We start from the raw sequence: 19,836 nt of genomic DNA on the forward strand, positions 1-19,836 counted from the left end.
TCTAGGTTCCGCTATTGGTTATTGACCGGAAGTGAGGCTCGGTCATGTCTACATAGTTCTCGAACCCGTAGGGTCCGCACGCTTAACGTTCGGTGATGATCAGTATTATGAGTTTATGTGTTTTGATGTACCGAAGGTTGTTTGGAGTCCCGGATATGATCACGGACATGACGAGGAGTCTCGAAATGGTCTAGACATAAAGATTGATATATTGGACGACTATATTCGAACACCGGAAATGTTTCGGCTAAAACTGGAGTGCTGGAGGGTTACCGGAACCCCCCAGGGGAACTAATGGGCCACATGGGCCTTAGTGGAGGTAGAGAGGGGCGGCTAGGGCAGGCCGCGCGCCCCCTCCCCCTTGGGTCCGAATTGGACTAGGGAAGGGGGCGGAGCCCCCCTTTCCTTCTTCCTCTCTCCCTCTTCCTTCCTCCCCCCTCTCTCCCTCTTGGTGGATTCCTACTAGGACTTGGAGTCCTAGTAGGATTCCCCTCTTGGGGGCGCGCCCTAGAGGCCGGTCGGCCTCCCCCTTGCTCCTTTATATACGGGGGCAGGGGGCACCCTAGGACACACAAGTTGACAGTTGTCTTAGCCGTGTGCGGTGCCCCCCTCCACAGATTTCCACCTCGGTCATATCGTTGCAGTGCTTAGGCGAAGCCCTGCGCCGGTAACTTCATCATCACCGTCACCACACCATCGTGCTAACGAAACTCTCCCTCGACCTCAGCTGGATCTAGAGTTCGTGGGCCGAGCTGAACGTGTGCAGATCGCGGAGGTGCCGTACCTTCGGTGCTAGGATCGGTCGGATCGTGGAGACGTACGACTACATTAACCGCGTTGTCATAATGTTGGAAATATGCCCTAGAGGCAATATTAAATTGGTTATTATTATATTTCCTTATTCATGATAATCGTTTATTATCCATGCTAGAATTGTATTGATAGGAAACTCAGATACATGTGTGGATACATAGACAACACCATGTCCCTAGTAAGCCTCTAGTTGACTAGCTCGTTGATCAATAGATGGTTACGGTTTCCTGACCATGGACATTGGATGTCGTTGATAACGGGATCACATCATTAGGAGAATGATGTGATGGACAAGACCCAATCCTAAGCATAGCATAAAAGATCGTGTAGTTTCGTTTGCTAGAGCTTTTCCAATGTCAAGTATCTTTTCCTTAGACCATGAGATCGTGCAACTCCTGGATACCGTAGGAGTGCTTTGGGTGTGCCAAACGTCACAACGTAACTGGGTGACTATAAAGGTGCACTATGGGTATCTCCGAAAGTGTCTGTTGGGTTGGCATGGATCAAGACTGGGATTTGTCACTCCGTGTGACGGAGAGGAATCTCTGGGCCCACTCGGTAATGCATCATCATAATGAGCTCAATGTGACTAAGGCGTTAGTCACGGAATCATGCATTGCGGTACGAGTAAAGAGACTTGCCGGTAACGAGATCGAACAAGGTATTGGGATACCGACGATCGAATCTCGGGCAAGTAACATACCGTTTGACAAAGGGAATTGCATACGGGATTGATTGAATCCTCGACACCGTGGTTCATCCGATGAGATCATCATGGAACATGTGGGAGCCAACATGGGTATCCAGATCCCGCTGTTGGTTATTGACCGGAGAGGCGTCTCGGTCATGTCTGCATGTCTCCCGAACCCGTAGGGTCTACACACTTAAGGTTCGGTGACGCTAGGGTTGTAGAGATATATGTATGCGGAAACCCTAAAGTTGTTCGGAGTCCCGGATGAGATCCCGGACGTCACGAGAGGTTCCGGAATGGTCCGGAGGTGAAGAATTATATATAGGAAGTCAAGTTTCGGCCACCGGGAAAGTTTCGGGGGTTACCGGTATTGTACCGGGACCACCGGAAGGGTCCCGGGGGTCCACCGGGTGGGGCCACCTATCCCGGAGGGCCCCATGGGCTGAAAGTGGAAGGGAACCAGCCCCTAGTGGGCTGGGCGCCCCCCCTTGGGCCTCCCCCCATGCGCCTAGGGTTGGGAACCCTAGGGTGGGGGGACTTCCCCCTTGCCTTGGGGGGCAAGGCACCCCTTTCCACCCCTTGGCCGCCGCCCCCCCAACCCTAGATGGGTTTTGGCCGGCCCCCCTCCCAAGGGGGCCTATATAAAGGGGGGGGAGGGAGGGCAGCAACCTACAGCCTTGGGCGCCTCCCTCCTCCCCTGCAACACCTCTCTCTCTCTCGCAGAAGCTTGGCGAAGCCCTGCCGGAGACCCGCTACATCCACCACCACGCCATCCTGCTGCTGGATCTCCATCAACCTCTCCTTCCCCCTTGCTGGATCAAGAAGGAGGAGACGTCGCTTTACCGTACGTGTGTTGAACGCGGAGGTGCCGTCCGTTCGGCACTCGGTCATCGGTGATTTGGATCACGGCGAGTACGACTCCGTCATCCACGTTCATTGGAACGCTTCCGCTTGCGATCTACAAGGGTATGTAGATGCACTCCTTTCCCCTCGTTTCTAGTAGACTCCATAGATGCATCTTGGTGATACGTAGAAAATTCTAAATTTCTGCTACGTTCCCCAACAGTGGCATCATGAGCTAGGTCTATGCGTAGTTACTATGCACGAGTAGAACACAAAGCAGTTGTGGGCGTTGAGTTTGCCAATTCTTCTTGCCGCTACTAGTCGTTTCTTGTTTCAGCGGCATTGTAGGATGAAGCGGCCCGGACCGACCTTACACGTACGCTTACGTGAGACAGGTTCCACCGACTGACATGCACTAGATGCATAAGGTGGCTAGCGGGTGTCTGTCTCTCTTACTTTAGTCGGAACGGATTCGATGAAAAGGGTCCTTATGAAGGGTAAATAGAAATTGGCAAATCACGTTGTGGTCATACGTAGGTAAGAAACGTTCTTGCTAGAAACCTACAAACCACGTAAAAACTTGCAACAACAATTAGAGGACGTCTAACTTGTTTTTGCAGCAAGTGCTATGTGATGTGATATGACCAGAAGATGTGATGAATGATATATGTGATGTATGAGATTGATCATATTCTTGTAATAGGAATCACGACTTGCATGTCGATGAGTATGACAACCGGCAGGAGCCATAGGAGTTGTATTTATTATTTTGTATGACCTGCGTGTCATTGAATAACGCCATGTAAATTACTTTACTTTGTTGCTAAACGCGTTAGCCATGTAAGTAGAAGTAATCGTTGGCGTAGTTACTATGCACGAGTAGAACACAAAGCAGTTGTGGGCGTTGATGTTGCCAATTCTTCTTGCCGCTACTAGTCGTATCTTGTTTCGGCGGTATTGTAGGATGAAGCGGCCCGGACCGACCTTACACGTACGCTTACGTGAGTCAGGTTCCACCGACTGACATGCACTAGTTGCATAAGGTGGCTAGCGGGTGTCTGTCTCTCCTACTTTAGTCGGAACGGATTCGATGAAAAGGGTCCTTATGAAGGGTAAATAGAAATTGGCAAATCACGTTGTGGTTTTACGTAGGTAAGAAACGTTCTTCTAGAAACCTATACAAGCCACGTAAAAACTTGCAACAACAATTAGAGGACGTCTAACTTGTTTTTGCAGCAAGTGCTATGTGATGTGATATGGCCGAAGATGTGATGAATGATACATGTGATGTATGAGATTGATCATATTCTTGTAATAGGAATCACGACTTGCATGTCGATGAGTATGACAACCGGCAGGAGCCATAGGAGTTGTCTTTATTATTTTGTATGACCCGCGTGTCATTGAATAACGCCATGTAAATTACTTTACTTTGTTGCTAAACGCGTTAGCCATAGAAGTAGAAGTAATTGTTGGCGTGACGACTTCATGAAGACACAATGATGGAGATCATGATGATGGAGATCATGGTGTCATGCCGGTGACGAAGATGATCATGGTGCCCCGAAGATGGAGATCAAAGGAGCATAATGATATTGGCCATATCATGTCACTATTTGATTGCATGTGATGTTTATCATGTTTTGCATCTTATTTGCTTAGAACGACGGTAGTAAGTAAGATGATCCCTTATGATAATTTCAAGAAAAGTGTTCCCCCTAACTGTGCACCGTTGCGAAGGTTCGTTGTTTCGAAGCACCACGTGATGATTGGGTGTGATAGATTCTAATGTTCGAATACAACGGGTGTTGACGAGCCTAGCATGTACAGACATGGCCTCGGAACACACGCAATACACTTAGGTTGACTTGACGAGCCTAGCATGTACAGACATGGCCTCGGAACACGGAGGACCGAAAGGTCGAGCATGAGTCGTATAGAAGATACGATCAACATGGAGATGTTCACCGATCTTGACTAGTCCGTCTCACGTGATGATCGGACACGGCCTAGTTAAACTCGGATCATGTTTCACTTAGATGACTAGAGGGATGTCTATCTGAGTGGGAGTTCATAATCAGATGAACTTCATTATCATGAACATAGTCAAAAAGGTATTTGCAAATTATGACATAGCTTGCGCTTTAGTTCTACTGGTTAAGATATGTTCCTAGAGAAAATTTAGTTGAAAGTTGGTAGTAGCAATTATGCGGACTGGGTCCGTAAACTGAGGATTGTCCTCATTGCTGCACAGAAGGCTTATGTCCTTAATGCACCGCTCGGTGTGCCGAACCTCAGCGTCGTCTGTAGATGTTACGAAACATCTGACATACACGTTTTGATAACTACGTGATAGTTCAGTGCGGTTTAGAATTGTGGCACCCAAGACGTTTCTGAAACGTCGCAGAACATGTGAGATGTTCCGAAGACTGAAATTGGGATTTCAGACTAGTGCCCACGTCAAGAGGTATGAGACCTCTGACAAGTTTCTTAAGCCTGCAAACTAAGGGAGAAAAGCTCAATCGTTGAGCATGTGCTCAGATTGTCTGAGTACCACAATCGCTTGAATCGAGTGGGAGTTAATCTCCCAGATGAGATAGTGATAGTTCTCCATAGTCACTGCCACCAAGCTAGTAGAGCTTCGTGATGAACTATAACATATCAAGGATAGTTATGATGATCCTTGAGCTATTCGCGATGTTTGACACCGCGAGAGTAGAAATCAAGAAGGAGCATCAATTGTTGATGGTTAGTAAAACCACTAGTTTAAGAAGGGCAAGGGCAAAAGGGATACTTCATGAAACAGCAAGTCGTTTGCTGCTCTAGTGAAGAATCCCAAGGTTGAACCCAAACCCGAGACTAAGTGCTTCTGTAATGAGAGGAACGGTCACTGAAGCAGTACTACCCTAGATATTTGGTAGATGAGAAGGCAGGCAAGGTCGACAGAAGTATATTGGATATACATTATATGAATGTGTACTTTACTAGTACTCCTAGCAGCACCAGGGTATTAGATACCGGCTCGGTTGCTAAGTGTTAGTAACTCAAAATAAAAGCTGCGGAATAAACGGAGACTAGCTAAAGGGGAGATGACGATATGTGTTGGAAGTGTTTCCAAAGTTGATGTGATCAAGCATCGCATGCTCCCTCTGCCATCGAGGTTTGGTGTTTGCGTTGAGCATGATTGGATTATGTTTATCGCAATACGGTTATTCATTTAAGGAGAATAATGGTTACTCTGTTTATTTGAATAATACCTTCAATGGTCTTGCACCTAAAATGAATCTCGATCGCAGTGATACACATGTTCGTGCCAAAATATATAAGATAGTAATGATAGTACCACATACTTGTGGCACTGCCACTTGAGTCATAATGGTATAAAACACATGAAGAAGCTCCATATAGATGGATCTTTGGACTCACTCGTTTTTGAAAAGATTGAGACATGCGAACCATGTCTATTGGTATATATGCATGAAGAAACTCCATGCAGATGGATCGTTTGGACTCACTTGATTATGAATCACTTGAGACATGCAAATCATACCACATGGGCAAGATGACTGAAAGTCCTCGTTTTCAGTAAGATGGAACAAGAGAGCAACTTATTGGAAGTAATACATTTTGATGTACGCAGTCCAATGAGTGCTGAGGCATGCAGTGGATATCGTTATGTTCTTACTTCACAGATGATTTGAGTAGATGCTGAGTGTATTTACTTGATGAAACACTAGTCTGAATTATTGAAAGGTTCAAGTAATTTCAGAGTGAAGTTGAAGATCGTCGTGACAAGAGGATAAAATGTCTGTGATATGATCATAGAGATGAGTATCTGAGATACGAGTTTGGCACACAATTGAGACATTGTGGAAAGTGTTTCACAATTAATACCGCCTGGAACACCATAGTGTGATGGTGTGTCCGAACATCATAACTGCACCCTATTGGATATGGTGCATACCATGATGTTTCTTATCGAATTACCACTATCGTTTATGGGTTAGGTATTAGAGACAACCGCATTCACTTTAAAAGGGGGACCACGCAATTCCGTTGAGACGACACCGTTTAGAGAAACCTAAGTTGTCGTTTCTTAAAAGTTTGGGGCTGCGATGCTTAAAAGTTTCAGGCTGATAAGCTCGAACCCAAAGCGGATAAATGCATCTTCATAGAATACCCAAAAACAGTTGGGTATACCTCCTATTTCAGATCTGGAAGCAAAAGTAATTGCTTCTAGAAACGAGTCCTTTCTCGAGGAAAAGTTTCTCTCGAAAGAATTGAGTGGGAGGATGGTGGAGACTTGATAAGGTTATTGAACCGTCGCTTCAACTAGTGTGTAGCAGGGCACAGGAAGTTGTTCCTGTGGCACCTACACCAATTGAAGTGGAAGCTTATGATAGTGATCATGAAACTTCGGATCAAGTCACTACCAAACCTCGTAGGACGACGAGGATGCGCACTACTTCAGAGTAATGCGTGATCCTGTCTTGGAAGTCATGTTGCTAGACAACAATGAACCTACGAGCTATGGAGAAGCGATGGTGGGCCCATATTCCGACGAATGGCTCGAGGCCATGAAATCCGAGATAGAATCCATGTATCAGAACAAAGCGTGGACTTTGGTGAACTTGCCCGATGATCGGCAAGCCATTGAGATAAATGGATCTTTAAGAAGAAGACAGACATGGACGGTAATGTTACCGTCTATGAAGCTCGACTTGTGGCAAAGAGTATTTTCACAAGTTCAAGGAGTTGACTACGATGAGTTTTTCTCATCCGTAGCGATGCTTAGGTCCGTCGGAATCATGTTAGCATTAGCTGCATTTATGAAATCTGGCAGATGGATGTCAAAACAAGTTTCCTTACCAGTTTTCGTAAGGAAAGGTTGTATGTGATACAATCAAAAAGGTTTTGTCGATCCTAAGGATGCTAAAAGGTATGCTAGCTCCAGCGATCCTTCCAAGGATTAGAGCAAGCATCTCGGAGTCAGAATATACGCTTTGATGGAGTGATCAAAGTTTTTGGGTTTATACAAAGTTTGTTAGAAACTTGTATTTACAATAAAGTGAGTGGGAGCGCTACAACATTTCTGATAAGTATATGTGAATGACATATTGTTGATCAGAAATGATGTAAAATTTCTGGAAAGCATAAAGGGTTGTTTGAAAGAAGTTTTTCAAAGGAAGACCTGGATAAAGCTACTTACATATTGGGCATCAAGATCCATAGAGATAGATCAAGACGCCTGATGATACTTTCAAAAGACAGCACACCTTGACATGATTTTGAAAGAGTTCAAAATAGATCAGCAAAGAAGGAGTTCTTGGCTGTGTTACAAGGTGTGAGTATTGAGTAAGACTCAAGACCGGACCACAGCAGAAGATAGAGAAAGGACGAAGGTCGTCCCCTATGCTTTAGACGTAGGCTCTATAGTATGCTATGCTGTAGTGTGCCTTGCCATGAGTTGGTCAAGAGGGTACAATGGTGATCCGGGAAAGGATCTCATGACAGCGGTCGAACTTATCCTTAGTACCTAGTGGATTAAGGAATTTTCTCGATTATGGAGGTGGAAAGGAGTTCGTCGTAAAGGGTTACGTCGATGCGAACTTTGACACTAATCCGGATGACTCTGAGTAGTAAACCGGATTCTTATAGTAGAGCAATTATTTGAAATGGCTCCAAATAGCGCGTGGTAGCATCCACAGGATGACATAGATATTCGTAAAGCACACGGTTCTGAAAGGTTCAGACCCGTTGACTAATAACCTCTCTCACAAGCATAACATGATCAACCCAGAACACATTGAGTGTTAATCACATAGTGATGTGAACTAGATTGTTGACTCTAGTAAACTCTTTAGATGTTGGTCACATGGTGATGTGACCAGTGAGTGTTAATCACATGGTGATGTGAACTAGATTATTGACTCTAGTGCAAGTGGGAGACTGTTGGAAATATGCCCTAGAGGCAATAATAAATTGGTTATTATTATATTTCCTTATTCATGATAATCGTTTATTATCCATGCTAGAATTGTATTGATAGGAAACTCAGATACATGTGTGGATACATAGACAACACCATGTCCCTAGTAAGCCTCTAGTTGACTAGCTCGTTGATCAATAGATGGTTACGGTTTCCTGACCATGGACATTGGATGTCGTTGATAACAGGATCACATCATTAGGAGAATGATGTGATGGACAAGACCCAATCCTAAGCATAGCATAAAAGATCGTGTAGTTTCGTTTGCTAGAGCTTTTCCAATGTCAAGTATCTTTTCCTTAGACCATGAGATCGTGCAACTCCCGGATACCGTAGGAGTGCTTTGGGTGTGCCAAACGTCACAACGTAACTGGGTGACTATAAAGGTGCACTATGGGTATCTCCGAAAGTGTTTGTTGGGTTGGCATGGATCAAGACTGGGATTTGTCACTCCGTTTGACGGAGAGGTATCTCTGGGCCCACTCGGTAATGCATCATCATAATGAGCTCAATGTGACTAAGGCGTTAGTCACGGGATCATGCATTGCGGTACGAGTAAAGAGACTTGCCGGTAACGAGATTGAACAAGGTATTGGGATACCGACGATCGAATCTCGGGCAAGTAACATACCGTTTGACAAAGGGAATTGCATACGTGATTGATTGAATCCTCGACACCGTGGTTCATCCGATGAGATCATCGTGGAACATGTGGGAGCCAACATGGGTATCCAGATCCCGCTGTTGGTTATTGACCGGAGAGGCGTCTCGGTCATGTCTGCATGTCTCCCGAACCCGTAGGGTCTACACACTTAAGGTTCGGTGACGCTAGGGTTGTAGAGATATATGTATGCGGAAACCCGAAAGTTGTTCGGAGTCCCGGATGAGAACCCGGACGTCTCGAGAGGTTCCGGAATGGTCTAGAGGTGAAGAATTATATATAGGAAGTCAAGTTTCGGCCACCGGGAAAGTTTCGGGGGTTACCGGTATTGTACCGGGACCACCGGAAGGGTCCCGGGGGTCCACCGGGTGGGGCCAGCTATCCCGGAGGGCCCCATGGGCTGAAAGTGGAAGGGAACCAGCCCCTAGTGGGCTGGGCGCCCCCCTTGGGCCTCCCCCCATGCGCCTAGGGTTGGGAACCCTAGGGTGGGGGGACTTCCCCCTTGCCTTGGGGGGCAAGGCACCCCTTTCCACCCCTTGGCCGCCGCCCCCCCAACCCTAGATGGGTTTTGGCCGGCCCCCCCTCCCAAGGGGGCCTATATAAAGGGGGGGAGGGAGGGCAGCAACCTACAGCCTTGGGCGCCTCCCTCCTCCCCTGCAACACCTCTCTGTCTCTCTCGCAGAAGCTTGGCGAAGCCCTGCCGGAGACCCGCTACATCCACCACCACGCCGTCGTGCTGCTGGATCTCCATCAACCTCTCCTTCCCCCTTGCTGGATCAAGAAGGAGGAGACGTCGCTGCACCGTACGTGTGTTGAACGCGGAGGTGCCGTCCGTTCGGCACTCGGTCATCGGTGATTTGGATCATGGCGAGTACGACTCCGTCTTCCATGTTCATTGGAACGCTTCCGCTCGCGATCTACAAGGGTATGTAGATGCACTCCTTTCCCCTCGTTGCTAGCAGACTCCATAGATGCATCTTGGTGATACGTAGAAAATTTTAAATTTCTGCTACGTTCCCCAACACATAACGCTTCCGCTTTTGGTCTATGAGGGTACGTAGACAACACTCTCCTCTCTCGTTGCTATGCATCACCTAGATGGATCTTGCGTGTGCGTAGGAATTTTTTTGAAATTACTGCGTTCCCCAACAAATAGATTCCTAGTCTCTTCTCTAAGAATAGCTCATGTGTTTAATGAAGATCCTGTTTTCCTGATCATAGGGCATTGTTACAGTAACAAGTATGCCTACAATAATGTGAGCACATTGTTAGCAGAACAATGGTGTTGGATAAATCCAACTTATGATATACTAGGAGATCCCCGCATGTCCTTAGACCATGAGAATATCGTGGACCTTCATACTAGACCATTACTTTGGGGTTGCCAAATGTTATCTGTAAATGGGTGATCATAACGATATCTTTCGGGTACATCAGAAAAGTATGTCAAGGGACTTTATAATTCAAGACTGGGATTTGCTCCTCCAATGATGGAGGGAAATTCTTTGGGCCCAATCGTTATTACGATATCCATCATCGTCTGGCTAGATACAACATGGTAATGATCACAAGTTACCAGAATATGAAAACGAGAAAAGAGAACAAAGCCGGTAATGCGTATAACTTTGTATTGTGATCAAAGAGTTGCTTCACAAAGATACCGATAAAAGTCTCACCTCTTATTTTTGTAGTGCATCCTGAAGCAAATGGAATTGTGTGCGGGGACAGAAGGTTCTCTTGATAAAGCTCTTATGTATGTGGGAATTAACATGGGTGTCCAGATCGCTCTGTTAATTATTGACCGGAAGGTGTTCCGAGTCATGTCCACATATTACCAAACCTGCAAGGTCACATGTTTAACGATCAAGTGGTTTGATAGAGTACTAGGAGATCATCAGAGAATGAGAGAAAGGCACCGGAATGGTTCTGAATGTTTTCGAAAATGTTTCGAGAGGTCCTCGAGGTGCCCGGAAAGACCCTTAAATGCACAAAAGATTCTAGAAGGTTCTAGAAGGCTCCAGTGGGCTGCCCCCTTGGCTGACCCAAGGGGCAACAACCACATGGGACATATGGGTCCAAGGTGGTGCGCCCCTGGCTTGGGGCCAAGCCCACTTGGTGTGGCTAGCTAGGGTGGGAAGGGGATCCTCTGGGAGGGTCTTCCTTCCTAGTGCGCTATCTCTAGGGGATACCCCTCCTCCTAGCCTCGCCCTTGGCCATCTATAAATAGAGGGGATGGGCATCCCCCAAAGACACACAAGCTCAGGGCTGCACCCCACTTTCTCTTTGCACCATCTCTCTCCATGCCGGAAGGCTAATCCTCCCCTAGTTGTTTGGTAGCTTTCTGTCCTGGAAGGCGGAGTGCTGTCGAACTGATGATACAATACGTGTGGATACCACAAAGGGGTCACAAGTTCCATTCTCGGTGAGGGAAAATTCTAGCGGCTGGGAGGTAAAACCTAGTTACGGGAATACGCAAATCTCAATCAACATATACATCATCTCTGCTGCATTGCATTGGTGAGATTGATCTATCCTTGCATCTGATAGTGTTCCTGGGTGTGTTCGTAGGTACGATAAAACTTTATTATGTACTATGTTCCCAATAGTCTATATATGCAATTTAGTATTTTCTGTTCTTATCCTTGGATACTCTACATACATGAGTATTGTTTCTCCAAAAAGCTAATTGGCTTGACGAGGGTAGAAGTGACAAAAATTATCCTACTCTGTTATGTATCATTACCAGTAGGTCGAAGTAGTGATTAAAAAAAGAGATTTTATTCATCAACTTCCATCAATATCAAAAGGAAAACTAATTTTTTTCTTTGATTGTCGAAAGTTGTTACAATCCAAACATTTTAAAGTCTTTTTTGAATACAGTACAATCGAAGCCGCTCACATACACAAGCATATACTCACCCCTATGAACGCATGCACGCACACCCTACCCCTATGAGTACCACCGCAAGACTGAGCCGACATAGCATCTTGAGATTTTACGAAGTCACCACAGACACCTCGTAGTCGATGGAACGTATCCTCCCATATTATGAACACCGCCGAAATCCTGAAATAAATCCAGAAATAATGCGGGCACCAATGTCAAGTCTAGGACTTAGAATGCTGGTGGGCTGAAGATACCAATGTCCTCCTAACCATCCAACCACAGATTGGTTTGCCAAACATTTTAAAGTGTTAACATATGTGTGGGGGTATTCTTTTATTTTTCCTTAAAGTTCTTGACAAGTATGTACCGAACGGAAGAATGGATTGTTTCTCGTACGCAGAATTATTATATTATAGAAATTTTGTATATGAAAGACTAATCAAATGAGAATTATGTGATAATTCTGCCTTTATCTAGCAACTAATATCAGCGTTAATAACTTCATTAGTGAATAGAATAATTGTGTCACAAATTATTAAATCTTTGACCTTGGTTGTCCATTATTCTTGTAGTCAATGTATTCAACAATGCATTGGCCTTCACTGAGGACCTAACAATAGAAATACACATGGAAATTAGTAGAATAAGTAGTTCTACCTCCATTTTCAAATTCGATGTCGTCCTAGAATGTGTGTAGTCATACTTCACCGACTTCGACAAACAATTTGAATAAAAAATGAAGTATGGATAGGTACAACAAATTATTGGATGTTCCATGAAAAATATTTACATAACACTGTAATTTTGTTAACTTTTTCCTGCACATAAAAGCAATTGGCAAAGTTCCATATTGGAGGATGTGCATATGTCTAAGACAAAGTATTTTAGCACAAAGGGAGTATATCAAATACTCTATGTGTAGTTATATATATTTTACTCTACGAACAAACCTATAGTATACAAAAGTATCAACTCAAGTGAAACTTGCATTATGACATTGGAAGGTTTATGGTCATATTAAATAATTTTGAATGGGTGTTTTATATTTCTTCATTCTAACATGTGCATATAATAATTACTTAGGTACATGAATATTCAATGCTTATCTCATGAATTAAGTTATATAGTTATGTTTTACTCTTAAAAAAATGCTCTAATGCATGCACAAAAGTATTAAATCAAGGCAAATGTACAATATGCCACAGGTTGCCTAATAAATCTAGAATGTGCATATTAAGGGTTTTAAATCCCACACATGCATAAAATAATTAGTTAGTAACATTAATATTTTGTGGTTACCTCAGAAGCTAAGACATGCAGTTTAGGTAGATGGGCACACAACGTATAGTGAAGTATAATTGATCTCGCCAGTATAAATGTATTCAACAACGCATGGACTATTATCTGTGAGGCCCTAAAAATAAAAATATATGTGGCAGTTAGTAAAATAAGTAATGTTACCTCCATTTTAAAATTCTATGCCATCCTAGAATAATGTGTGTAGTCAGACTTCACCGACTTTGATGTCCAATATGAATAAAATATCAAGGATGGATAGGTAAAACAAAATTATTGAATGTGTCATGAATGATATTTACATAACACTGTAAATTTGTAAACTTTTAGCAGCACAATTGTGTGAAAAGCAATTGGCAAAGTCGCATCTTGTAGGATGTGTGTATCTCTAAAACGATGTATTTTAGAACAAAGGGAGTATATCAAAAAATCTATGTATAATTAGTTTGTACTCTTCAGGAAAAACTATAATACATAAGTACTTACTCAAGATTATATCACTGGAAGGGTTTATGGTCGTATTAAATAATTTGGAACGGGTGTTTTATATTTCTTAATTCAAACATGTGCATATAATAATTACTTAAGTAGGCGAATATTCAATGGTTATCTCATTAACTAAGGTATATAATTTTACTTTGCTCTTGAAAAAATGCTATAACATACACACAAACTATTAAATCGAGGGAAGCATACGATACGCCACAAGAACGTTTATAGTCTAATAAATCTTGAATGTACATATTCGATTTCTTTAATCCCACACATGCATTTAATAGTTAGTTACTTACAAGAATATTCTTTGGTTATCTCATGAGCTACGACGCACAATTTAGGTTGATGAGCACACAACGTATAGTGAAGTATATATATATATATATTTTGCGAGAAATAGTGAAGTATAATTGATAAGTGGCGGAGCTGATTCCAAGCTCTGCATCTTGTCAGGGGTTGTGGTAGCATGATGAAGATTCGCTCCCATATGTTTTTTTTGCGGGATCCCATATGTTGTTCTTTGAAATCATAACCAATCTCAATTTTTGAATCATTTTAATAATCCAGTTTTATAACCCTTTATTTCGTCTTGGATAACCAGCTTTAGCTTCCAGTGTTGAACTCCATGCAAGTTTTGCAGCTAACAGTTATTCAATCCAGATTATATTGGTGTTGACAAGACATCCCTAAAAACCAAACCATGCCAATTATGGTTGGAAAAATGTTAAAACTCCAGGCTGATTTTGCGTCGGCATTTCTTCTTTTGTTTCACTTCAGCGTTACTTTGCTGATGTACGGATTTGCTTTTGTCATAAGATCTCTTAAACCCTTGGACCCAACATTCGGTCTTCACAGCTGAGCTAACAGCTATATATGCTTGCACGGTCGTACCTGCCATGCACATGGCTTCATCGTGTCCTCAACTGCAGCCTAAACAGACAGAGTACAGAGTGCCCTTTTTCTGACCCAAATCTTGAGCAGATGTAGACTCTGAAACGCAGTGCAGACAAGTAGATGACCAAACTCGTTGCATATGGCCGGACTCTCTACGCACGCTGCCTTCTGTGCCCTATAAATAGCAAGCAGCAGCTGCTATCTCTCCCACACAACAACACTCAAACCACACTGCCAGAGCTAGCCAGTGCTGCACACGTCGAACAATATGGCTACAAAAAACTCTGCTGTCTTCCTCCTCGGGCTTCTTCTCTCTTGCGTTGCCATGAGCAGCGCGGCGAGAATCCTAGAAGAGACCGTTCCTTCCAAGGAGGAGCACCAGCCCGAGGTGCCACCGCTTCCCAAGGTAGAACTGCCACCGTTCCCGGAAGTGCACCTGCCACCTAAGCCTGAACTTCCCAAGGTGAAGCTGCCGCCGCTCCCCAAAGTGCACTTGCCATCTAAGCCTGAGTTGCCCAAGGTGGAGCTGCCACCTAAGCCGGAGCTGCCCAAGGTGGAGCTGCCAACGTTTCCGGAGGTTCACCTGCCACCCAAGCCGGAGATGCCCACTGTTCCCGGGTTCCACCTCCCGGAGCCGGAGGCCAAGCCATGAGAACTGCCTTATCAATATTGTTGCCTTGTTGTACCTCCTCTGCTCCTCGTACATGTACCTATTGTCGTGTCGTGTCGATGATCTGATTGTTTAGTTGTGGTTTTCAGTGAGTGTTGTGAGTGATCTGCTCATATGTTGGTATATATGAGAAATATATATTTTGTTCTCACAATTACCCTTTTCTCGTAAGAGCGCTTCTTAAGTATGCATACTTCCTTACAACAATTTTCACAGCAAGCTTTTTTGACTGCATCGATAAAACATAAAAGCCCAAATATTTTTTCTTCGACCTCAAGCCGTCCTAGCTTTAACAGCTGATATTTACAAACCACACATTGTTGTTGAGTTTGCTTCAAAAGTACTGATGCTTGAGAGGTATGCTTGAGTAAGAGGGTATCTGAGGGATGTCCCAAAATCACACTGTTCTGGGTGCGTGGGCGTGGTAGCTCACTTCCCAAGGTGGAGCTGCCGCCGGTCCTGGAGGTGCACCTGCCACCTAAGCCTGAGCTGCCCAAGGTGGAGTTGCCGCCAGTCCCGGAGGTGCACATGCCACCTAAGCCGGAGCTGCCCAAGGTGGAGCTGCCAACATTCCCGGAGGTTCACCTGCCACCCAAGCCGGAGCTGCCGCCGAAACCCAAGATGCCCACTGTTCCCGGGTTCCACCTCCATGAGCTAGAGGCCAATCCATGAGAACTGCCTCGTCAATATTGTTGCCTTGTTGTACCTCCTCAGCTCCTTGTACATGTACCTATTTGTCATGTTGTGTCGATGATCTGATTGTTTAGTTGTGGTTTTCAGTGAGTGTTGTGAGTGGTCTGCTTATATATTGGTATATATATGAGAAATATATGTTGTTCTCACAATTCTGACAATTACCCTTTTCTTGTAAGAGCCCTTCGTAAGTATGCATGCTTCCTCATTACAACAATTTCACAACAAGCTTTGATTGCGACCCCAAGCCATCCTAGCTGTAAATTTTCTCCCGCATCCGTCAGCGGACACGCGCGCGTGGGTGGGGGGGGGACCAGTCTGCAGAAACGGATGCGGGAGGACGTCATCCAACAGTAGCTGCATACATCCGGCCTTCCGGTTTTTTTTCCTAGTCCGCACGATCAAGTAGCCGCATGCAAAGGGTACAAACATTCAAATAGCCGCATGGAGCACTAGGTTCAAATTTAAAAAAGTTCAAATATTACATCTCAACATTGTTGTCCGCTTTCACCGTCCATTGATGCTCAATCAGATCTTCCTTCAGCTGCTCGTGAGTTGGTCGATGCCGAATTTGTTTATGCATTTCATAAACTCCTCAAATGTGGCCGGATTCTGTTCCGGAAGTTGGATAGGATCACCCATATTCTCAAATTCCAGAGCTGCGGCAACATCGTCACCCTCATCCTCGACGATCATGTTGTGCATGATCACACAACATGTCATCACCTCCCACAAGGTTTCCGGATCCCATCATTTAGCAGGTCCACGAACAACTGCAAAACGGGCCCACAGAACTGTAAATGCCCTCTCGACATCCTTTCTAGCTGCTTCTTGTCTTTGGGCAAAGTGAGCATTTTTCTGGCTAACTAGGTTTGCTGCCAAGGGTAACCCATGGAGGATAGATACTGTCATGTTGTACTCATGTCCATTGACATTATAGTGGCAAGGAGGAGCTTTTCCTTCAGTCAACCTCGCAAACAACAACGATCGTTACAACACATTGATGTCATTGTGAGACCTGGGCATGCCAAAGAAAGCGTGCCAAATCCAAAGATCCTATGATGCAACTACTTCAAGAATGATGGTGGGCTTCTTAACATGACCCTAATATTGCCCTAGTAAAGCCTTCGGGCAGTTCTTCCATTTCCAATGCATGTAGTCAAGAGATCTAAGTAAACCTGGCCACCCTCTTGCTTCTGAGATTTCCACGAGCCTCTCCGTGTCTGCCACAGTTGGTTCTTTCATGTACTGAGGTCCGTACACCTCAACCACGGCAGTTGCAAACCTGACCATGGCATCTCTGCATGTGCTCTCAGACATCCGTAGGTACTCGTCCCACGAATCAGCGGCTGTGCCATATGAAAGCATCTGGAGTGCGCTCGTGCACTTCTGGTAACCAGAGAAGCCAATCGTTCCCAAGACGTCCTTCTTAAGGATTAAGTAGTCATCATAGGACCGGACGCCATGATACAAATGATCGAAGATAGTCTTGCGCATCCGAAAACGCCGACGAAAATGGTCAGCAGATAGTGCATCTGGGGAAAAGTAGTTGGCCATCAGTGGCAAATGCCCGCGCGCCCTGTTGTGGTTGAGCACTCGATGGCCCTTGATCGAGCCATTGAAATTGAGAACATACTTCTCCGCACGCTCCGCGTCTTCAAGGACCGCCTGCATCATCGCCGTCTCATCGGAGTACTCCTCCTCGTCCGACGAGCCGTCAGACGACTCAACATACTGCTCGTATACGTACTGCAAATCAGAATCCATTGCTAAAAAGAAGAAGGGACATCTGTTTTAAGCTCCGGCGGTTCATTGAACAATTGACGGCCATGGTAGAGGATGGCACCTGGCTGGGCGGTGGAGGAGAAGCGGCGGGGAGCCCTGCTGGAGCGCCGGAGGTTAGGGAGACGCAGATTTTCGGCAGGGGTGTGGCATGGTGGCCGGGGTGGCGGAGCGACGGTGATGGCAAGAGAGAAAGAAGAAATAAGAGAAAATGAGGAGGATGGAGTCGCGGGGTCCGGGAAGGGTTTTGGGTGGGCCTGGGGTGTCGGATTTGTACGTTTGGCGTGTCCGGACTTCCGCAAAGTCCCCCCACTTTTGTCTCTGTTTTGCGGGAGAAATAGCGCCCGAACCGCCCGGCAGACTGATACAGGACCGCATTGGATGGCTTCGGCGGTCCGGATAGCGCGGTCCGAACGATTGCGGGAGGTTTACGAGTCCGCTTTGGAGATGCCCTAACCCTCGATATTTACAACCACACACATTGTTCTTGAGTTTGCGTCAATAGTCTTAATGTGGATGAGCAAGAGGGTGCCTCAAGGGTGTCACCAGAATCACACTGTTCTTGGGTGCATGGGCGTGGTAGCTCACCTCCATGTTGTATGGGTGCTTGGTCTCTCCTTCTGTATTTTTTTTTCTTTGACTTGGTCCTTCTTTTAACTCCAATGTCGCATCCTTGAAAGGAAGGGGCCAACTGGTGATTAGTACTCCCTCCGTTCGAGAAATCTTATTCCAAGTTTGTCCCTCAAATAAATGTATCTAGCATTAACTTGGAGCTAGATACATTCATTGAAAAGACAACTTTTTCGAACGGAGGAAGTATATGACTAGCATATGCAGCGAATGGAAAACTAAAAGAAAGAAGCATCCAGTGAATGGAGGTGGCAATGATCTGGGTGTCAAGTGTCAACACAAACGCCGCTGGTGAGGACTGCAGGGCCACCTTTTTGTTACCTTACTCTGTTTTTTTTAAGATCCAGCAAATTGCTGGCTTCAATTAGATTTAGCAGAAAGCAGCGGAAGAACAATATGGGGAGGATCCGAAGATCAAAGAAAAAGAAAAATGGCAACCCCATTGGCTGCAGAACAACATTACACTTACAAGGCGAAACGCCATCCACCCACAGCGAGACTACACAGCTCCGACTCTGGCGAAGGACTATGGAGAAACAAAGCAAGGTTGGCATCGCAGAAGATCATCGAACGGACCACCTGTCACCCGTCATCGTACACCACCGGTGCCTCGCCCCGCAGCTTCGATTTCACAGCAACAAGCAGCCGAGGTAATCTTATGGACACGTTGGAGAAGAGCCGACTACCATGACCAATGCCACGCCTCCGACGATGCTCACCACCGTCATCGTTGCCACAGAAGCCAAGCCGCCCTCATTGCCGGACGGACACAACCAAGCAGCACGAACGACATCCCTATCTACCACTGGTCCCTTTGGCCGGTAAGAAGCTCCTAGAACGATGCCCAAGAGGTGCGACACACGTCGCCATCATCGTCCGATCCCACGGGATCATGGGTTTCCCCCGAGCATCCTTGCATAGTGGAGCGAGCAGGAACGCCTCAGCGACGCCTTCAAAAAGGAAGCGGCGCCCGCAGACACCGTCGTCGCCTGCCCCGGCCCAAAAACCGGCAGCAAGGTCTTCACCCGGCACTGCACCTCCAACCACCAACCCAAGCCAGACCACCACCACAGGAGCCAGATCCAACATGACTGGTCAGATCCGGCACCCAGTGCATCAGCTGCAACCACCCTTGCTCGCACCATCGGCCATGTACCGCCGTCCACACGGTCAGCAAGCCGCCCAGCACCACCTCGCCCTGGAGCCGCTGCCTCGGCGACCTCCCACTTGCAGATCCACGAGCACAATGCAGACTCCCTGACAACTCCTGCCTCCACCAAACACCACCAGCACACCCACTCCCGCTGCCTCACTCGCCGGGACCAGGATCTCGCCCGAGAATCAGCAGGGTGCCTCCAGTGAGCACCCTGGCTGGCACCACCGGCGCTGGGCCCGCTAGGACCGTGCCCCCATGGCCGGGGAGAGCAGAGGAGCCATCCCGACCAGAGGAGGACGTGGCCCGAAGGCCCAGATCCAGTCCCCCCAAACGCTG

At 46.0% G+C, this 19,836-nt stretch overlaps 1 protein-coding gene across 1 annotated transcript; it reads right to left on the reverse strand.

Annotated features, from left to right (window-relative positions):
• Positions 1–17,036: 17,036 nt before the first annotated feature.
• LOC109746502 (uncharacterized) lies at positions 17,037–17,699 on the reverse strand. The gene has a single exon (XM_020305626.1). The coding sequence runs from the start codon at positions 17,697–17,699 to the stop codon at positions 17,037–17,039; it is 663 nt and encodes a 220-aa protein (XP_020161215.1).
• Between the last annotated feature and the right edge of the window lie 2,137 nt (positions 17,700–19,836).

The sequence above is a fragment of the Aegilops tauschii genome, chromosome 2 (assembly GCF_002575655.3).
Source record: "Aegilops tauschii subsp. strangulata cultivar AL8/78 chromosome 2, Aet v6.0, whole genome shotgun sequence".
Classification (NCBI taxonomy): domain Eukaryota; kingdom Viridiplantae; phylum Streptophyta; class Magnoliopsida; order Poales; family Poaceae; genus Aegilops; species Aegilops tauschii.